Raw genomic sequence first — 7,860 nt, forward strand, 5'->3', positions numbered from 1 at the left:
ATGACTGAGTCGGCTCTTATTGAAGAAAACAGGTGAGCTCATTTATCTAGGTGTGATTTTTTGTTTAGGTCTGTCAAAAAAATATTTTGATCAAAATTATTTATATTAAAACAATAGTATGCAAATTTATTTTAATTGTTTAATAATAATGATTTATTAAAGTTATTTTATATCATTATTGCTGATGTTTTGTGTTTTTAAATTTAATGTTGACCAACTAACTTACAATTTTTCTTTGAAATTTATTGATTGCAAATATAATCGTACATATACAATTGTGTTATTTAAATACAATTTAATACTATTAATCATTTTTTCGGCAATTTTAAACCGGGTTTATAAAGAACAACAATTATTTTTTTGTTTTTGATTTTTTTTTATTTCGTTTAGTTCTGAGAGTGAGAGGGGTGTATTAAAGAATAATTATTTACATTTGTCGTTTTCTAAATGTATTCGATTTATTATAAAATGATTTTAATATTGCGAAATTAGTTGTTAGATTACAAATAGACATTATTATGAAACAATTTCGTTGAATATATTTGCAGATGATCAAGGTTTATTGTTAGTGAAATAATGAATTTTAATTTGTAAAGTTTATTTTTCTTCTTTTTGATTTAAAAAATAAAATGCATTTTGCATATTCAGCTTACAGTATATATTTAGTTTTTTTTAAAATTATTTATTGCATATGTTTTTAAACATTTTTTAAATTCTAAAAGCATTTCGGTAAACTATTATCTTCAACTAACGTATTAAAAAGGACAAAATTAGTTCATCTATTTTAATTAAAGCAGTGTTTTAAAGGGAATTTTAAAAATATTTTTATTGATTAAATATTTTTATTTACTTCATCACTTGTTTCATATCTGACCATACCTCTAAATCTCAATAATTTCATAATTTCATTATCTCAAAAATTAAATATTATTAATTTCTTTGGGTTCCCTGTTGACTAGTACCTAGAGCCATGGACTTCAAACCAAAAGTTTCTGGTTCGATATTCGCCTCTAAGTCTAGTAGTAGTGACATAGTCTATGTTACCAAGTGAAAATAGATCTCTTTGGCTTGACTGTGTTAATAAATCATATGTATTGCAGAAATTGTAATAATAAATTAATTGCATAGGTAGGACGACCGTTTGGGTTGCCATCAATAAAGCTTGGTCGCTTAAGAAGTTGATAAAGCAGATTATAATTTATAAGACTCTTTAATTTGTGATTGCCCTTAAATAATAGTAAAAAAGGTGCTATTGGATACTTTTCTACTTTCAGTATATATTAGGGTAGGGGGAGTCACAAAGGTCCAATTTGAATTTGAGTAATTCTGTTGTGAAAACTAATCCAATTATATCACAACAAATAAAAATATATCAAACAAACAAATATGTTTAGTAAAATTCCTAGCTAGTTTATCATTAAAATATGTGTTTTTGATGTTTTTCTCAAAAACTTGTTACCTGGTCTTTTTTCCGCATAGGCGGGGTAAGGAACAGTTCCAATGTCGTATTTTTAATTTTAAAAAGGTATTTTACGAAATAATAGCTACATTATTCAACCAATGCAAAATATAAATTTAATGGGTACATTTTTCACAGAGACAACACTGTATATAACCTTGATCTAGTATTACATCAGAAATATTCATCATCAGAGTTGGATAACTATTTATTTGATCTATATCTTGTAAAATTGCTTTTTTACTATAATATACTATTTTATTCACTATTTTTTATAAAATACTTTGCCAGGTTCTGTTGTTCCTTTTTACCACATCGACGTGTAAGCTTTTATAAAGGTTGTATTTGAAAAAAACTGTTAAATTTAATTTAAAATTAACAACACATCTTATGAAACAATTAAATAGCGACTATTTAAAAATTATATCAAGGTCTCGTAAACTAAACAACAGTGCTCACAACCAAAAAATCTAACAACGAAAGAAAATATTTTTGTTATGGATTTGCAAATATAGGTCTTTACTCCCAAAAGCAATGTCGTAGGAACCTTTTCCCCTCTACTTTCAAATATTATGGTTAAAAGATTTCTAACTTTACTTGTTTGCGAATTATAGGCGGTGGACCTCGTAACCCGCGGACCTTTAAACCCCCCTAATTTTATTATTGATATTATTATTATTATTATTATTATCCACATCCACCTTAGACGGGCAACAAGTGATTTTTTATGCAATTAATCTTCAAAATTACAAATTTATCTAACATTGTCAGTAATTTTGAGAACAATAGAATTTCATTGATTAGTACAATTGTTGACATTAATCGAATGAAACAAAATAGAATCTATATTTTTTACGAAGCAAAATAAGTTTAAAGAGCCTAAAACTCCAACTTGAAAAAAAAATTTCATACAAATTATAATTTATATCGAAGTTCAGTTCTATTAGAAAGTCGACATATGACAATATTGGCAGTTGACAGTAACATTGTAATTCATCATTTACGTAAATGCAATAAGAACTAAATTGTGCGGTAAATAATCCAGCGGCAAATAATCGAGCGGCTCAGGACAAAGTAATTGGAGACACGAGGCAACCATTACCACGTCGACAATGATGTAAGATGAATGACTTCTTGTTCACATTTCTTGCAAATATTATTTAAATGACAATAAGTCATTTATCGCCGTTTTGTATTAGCAACAAACAACTTATGTAAATTAAATTTATATCGGTTTCGTAAAACATTTTATTTAGAAAGTGGTATAAGTAATTTTTTAGCTTTTTCTGTTCCGTATTGCTGCTTCCACTTTTTTGCATACAACAAAGTTAGGAAATTAGTTAAACGATTTTGTGTTTTATGTGCAATTGCGATTGAAGTGAGGAATTAATTAAAAATGTTGCTTTTTAATAATAATCGACTAATAATACGACCAGTAGAAAGTAAGGCATTACAAGAGTTTTAGAATATTTTACTTTTTATAAACTATTATAAACAATGTTATAAAAGTTTATTTTACTGTTTATTTGTTGACTTTGTATACACGTACATTAGTCATACACATTTAATAAATTCAATATTATTTGATTGTATATAATTATAGAGCGCACCAAATATTTTTTTTGTCAAAAATATTATAAAATTGGTTGGAAGGGAGATTTTTTACCTTACTATCATCCTCCATAGTTCTTGTCTACCCTTTTAACATTTTTTGCATCCCATAATGGCGTGCTGAGCATCCGCCCTAGTCGCTCCACCCAAGCAATAGCAATAGTTATAAAAGTTATATAACTTGCAAATGTATTGTACATAGACTATATAATATTGTTATAAAATTGGTTGCTAAATTTTTTATTAGGATTTTTCAGAGAAAAACTGAAAACTGATAAAATTGCATGCATTTCAAGCAACCCAGTAGTTGCCATATGTAGAGGTGGACCACAAAGGTCGAATTTGACTTTCAGTAATTTTTCTGCCAAAACCCAATAAACTACATCACAACACCTAACACATATCAAACAAACAACTATCATACTATGTTCAGTAAATTTTCTAGTTAATTCTAAATATAGAATTATACCCGAGAGATCGCATAAAATGAGACAAGGGAAAATAGATAGATGTCTTATTTTTAGATTAATAATAAATTTAATAATAGATACAAGATTCAACCAATGCAAATATAAATTTCATAGGCACATTTTTTGCAGTGTATATAACCTGGATCTGGTATTTTGTCATGAATATTCATCAATAGAGTTGGAATTACTATTAATTTATTCAATTTCTTTTAAAATTGTTTTAACTGAATTTACATTTTAGTTTACTATTTTTCATTGCTAACGTCTTTGCCAGGGTAGAGGTTCAGTTGGTCCTTTTCACCCCACCTACATGTAAGCTATCATAGAGGTTATATAAGAACATCTATTGAATCTCACTTTAAATTAACAATACAATACACAATTAAATGGAGCATACTTAAAAATTTTATTACGGTCTTGTAAACTAAACAACAGCTCACAACAAAAAAAAAACTGTCAACAAAAGAAAGTACTCTTGCTATAATTTTTAAACAAGGCGTTTATCTCCTGGAGGCGATGTTTGACTTGAGGAAATGGCTGTTTACATATCTTGTTTCCTCTACTTGCAAATATTGTTGTTAAAAAAATTATAGTTTTACATGTTTTTGAGATATTGGTGGTGGACCTTTTTATCTTTAAGTCTTGCTTTACCTTATCTATTCAAGGTGTGCCATTTATATGTGGTCAATGGAAATGATGAATAACTTGAACAATTTTCAATGAAGTTTGATAAACTTTTTTTATTATCAAATTTAAAGCCTTACAATTATTCCAGCTAGATTCAAGATATTGACTTCATCCCATTGACTTTATTCCATTGACCACATATTGATGGTGCACCATCTAATTTCACCAAAAAAGTAGATCAAAATAAAACTAATATATCAATTTTGAATTAACTTGTAAACATCTGCCTGATACATGCAGTAACGACTTTAACTGCTCCAATTCTAGTTTTTACATACATATAAAATATTTACGCTTACCATAATACATAATTACATAAAATAATATTAACTACACTAATACATAATATCTGATCACATGTAACTTATTTTACTGGATTTTCATTTCTACAATTTTTCCTTTATTTTCAGCATCCAAGCTGCTGAGGGTCATGTTGAGAATCAGCAAGAAGTTTCTGTTGCACCTTTGAACTCTTCTAATGAACGTGGATTGGATCTTGAATCGAAGGAAGCAATTTATTTGAAAAAGTCACCTATCAGTCAGCTGATTGAATTGTGCTCTCGTGAACACATCTACCCCCCGTTATTTTCCACTGAAATGGTTTGCGACTCGAATGGTTTTCCTCAATTCAAGACCAGTGTTGTCGCATTCGGAATGAAGGCATCGGAAACGGCGGGCAGAAAACGTCTATCCAAGCACAAGGCTTGTGCTCTGCTTTTGGATATGGTGAAGGAAAGGTGGTTTAAAATCAAGTTAATTGAATAATTAAATAGATGCAAATATTAACATTATCATAGCTATCATTAACTATCTAACTTATTAATTTTTTATCTAAGAATCCGAATTGTTAATTTTATAATTCTTTGACATTTTAATCGTGCGACACCAAAATTGGAAAATTATGTGCGCATGTGAGCCAAAATATGACATCAATGGGCCGATTCTGCTGCCCAACAGACCAATGTTATGGCAAGGCCATTTTACGCTGCAATTTCCATACATTATGCTACTGAATCATACTGAATACTGCCAAAAAGTCATGTATTTGCATTGCATTCAGGCGTTTTACACATAAACTGCAACGTCGCTTGTATGTTTAGAAGCTGAGTTAGAAAGATCCAGTTATCTAAGTTCGTTTTTTTGTCATTTGCACAGTTTCTAGGTTAGGTTTTCTATCTGACAACCTGAGAAAAACGCCTGACTGCACGACATGGCTTTTGTCAATAGAACAAATTAAAATGGAAAGTTCTTCATAACATAGCCTTGCCATAACATTTGTCTGTTTTGCGGCAGAATTGGATTTGCAGAACAACCACATGGCTTTTGTCAATAGAACAAATTAAAATGAAAAGTTTTTCATAGCATAGCCTTGCCATAACATTTGTCTGTTATACGGCAGAATTGGGTTTCAATATTTAAAAGCCATTTGATAAAACTCAATGAGGACTTACGGTAATTAGTTTAATTAACCTAAACCGAGTTTAAAAATTGGAAGACTCGGGATCGGTGCCGATTAGTTTTAAGTAAAAATTAACCTGAATCTGTTTTTTTCGTAAGTGTTAAAAAAATAGAGCAATTTTGATTAAACTTCATACATGATCCTAACAAACATCTTAAAATATTACAGGCCTACGAAAAGTGATTCAATTAAAGAAACTTTATTAAATTCTGGAACAATATGGCTTGCGTTTGAGACATATAACGTGTGCACAATATCAATTGGAAATCGGATTTATCAGTTATTTAAAATAACTATGTATTATCAAAATGAACAGTTTATAGCTCATTTTTCGTCAAAATTTTACAAGTTGTTAAATGTCAATTGTTGTTTGATAATCGCACATATTGCACATATGTTCATGCAACTTGCCTCAATGCAAAATGCCACTTACAGCTAGTTTTTTTTATTTAATTAATATTTATCTTTTATATAGGTATTTCATTTAGTTAATCCAATGCAAATGGAATGAATGAAGGTCGCATATAAAAAATTTGAATTTTATCAATTTAAAATACTAAGATGTATGGGGCAATTCTGCTGTAACAGGGCTAATAACTAATAATGTTATGCTTGTTTCTTGGTAGTGAGATCTATGAAAATGTCTCTATTTGATGTGCGATCAGGCGTCTTTTACATGTGAAAAAGCAAGAAACAATCTTATGATTACAACATCTTTGCTCATGCAGTTTTTACACAGTTTGCAGATATTTTTCACAGTTTTCATTACCAAGAAACAAGCACAACAAAGCGTTGCTATGAAAACGCTATGTTATGGGCTCTGTTACGGCAGAATTTTAGCCATTAAGAAAATTTAAACTAATTGCTAAATTTTATTGATTGAAAATTAAAGAAGTCTTATATTCAAGGTTTTATATTTTCATTGTAATAATAATAAATATATTTATTGTCAATTATTTATCTAGCGGCGTGGATATTTATTGTGAAACCAAAAAAACTTCGAAACTGATGGTTAACTTCAGCAATGCTGATTTTGACCCTAAGAAGGAATTTACTAGTGATGTAGCTGGGCCAAGTAGACGTAGGAATAACCCTGTTGGTTGGTTGCAGGTAAAACTTATTCTGAAATGTATATTCATGTATATGACATAACTATTAATTTATTCTATAATAGGAGTTTTGTACATCGAAAGGATGGCTGACCCCAACTTATACGCTGATGCTTACCGAAGGAGCAGCCCATGAACCTAAGTTTTACGTTACGTGCAGTCTAATGAAGTTTTTCGAAGTGGGTGCCCATCGTACCAAAAGAGGTGCCAAACGCGAGGCGGCCAATAAAGTGTGGCGCCAGGTTTTTGCGGAAAATGTTGAAGTAATCACCAAAACTTTTGAGGAACTTAGAACTGAATAAAGAAACTAAGTTGAAGGCTTTCTTACAATTGTTTCTAATGTTATGGGTATCATTTTTGATTCTTAAGTGAATGTTTGTGAACTAACCTACTCTGTGTTGTATTTGGTGTGTGTGCCAGCTGTGGTTCTTATCTTCGTTGTTAGCCCAGCTACTACATATATGATAATAAACTTACTATCTATGTTGTAATCGTTTGTTGTATTGATTCATAATTTTCCGAAAATTATAATTTAAGTATGTTTATTATTAACAATGCATGAATGGTAATCTACTCCGATTTGCTCGCATCTTTTTATATAGAGATTTTATTTACAGAATTCAATGTTAGATGCTGCTACCAGTTAATCAGTATTTTCTAAATAGAGACTTGAATAAATTATTTATATTTTAAACCACTTATTTCTAGTTCTGATGTAGCATTAAGCTGAGTTCCTAATCCCTTATTAGTATTTTAATTACTTTTTTAAAATTTCTCTAAATTACATTTCTCTAATTACAATCTATCTTTACACAATAACATATAAGACATTTGGTAATTTTGAGGATATATGAGCATTCAACATCAGAATGAAAATGCTTCATTTCTTCACGTTTTAAAAATTTCTGAACATTTTGTCATACCTCAGTAAAAATGGATCTGTGTGTATGTGTCTGTGTATGTTTTGTGTGTCCGCGCTTTTGCGTTCACGTTTTCGGGCGCAGGGATCAACCGATTTGAATGGTTCAAAAAACATTTGATTCCTATTGATAGGGAGATGTGCTG

The 7,860-nt window shown here is 29.7% G+C and overlaps 1 protein-coding gene across 1 annotated transcript; it reads left to right on the plus strand.

Moving 5' to 3' along the window:
* Nucleotides 1–7,097, plus strand: LOC113367526 (RISC-loading complex subunit tarbp2-like). Its single transcript, XM_026609126.1, has 4 exons — nt 1–32; nt 4,638–4,964; nt 6,652–6,796; nt 6,861–7,097. The coding sequence occupies exons 1-4, from the start codon at nt 1–3 to the stop codon at nt 7,095–7,097; spliced, it is 741 nt and encodes a 246-aa protein (XP_026464911.1).
* The last annotated feature ends 763 nt before the right edge of the window (nt 7,098–7,860 follow it).

Source organism: Ctenocephalides felis, unplaced genomic scaffold (genome assembly GCF_003426905.1).
Source record: "Ctenocephalides felis isolate EL2017-DRISC unplaced genomic scaffold, ASM342690v1 CF-g0.4_SCAFFOLD_01170, whole genome shotgun sequence".
Taxonomy (NCBI): domain Eukaryota; kingdom Metazoa; phylum Arthropoda; class Insecta; order Siphonaptera; family Pulicidae; genus Ctenocephalides; species Ctenocephalides felis.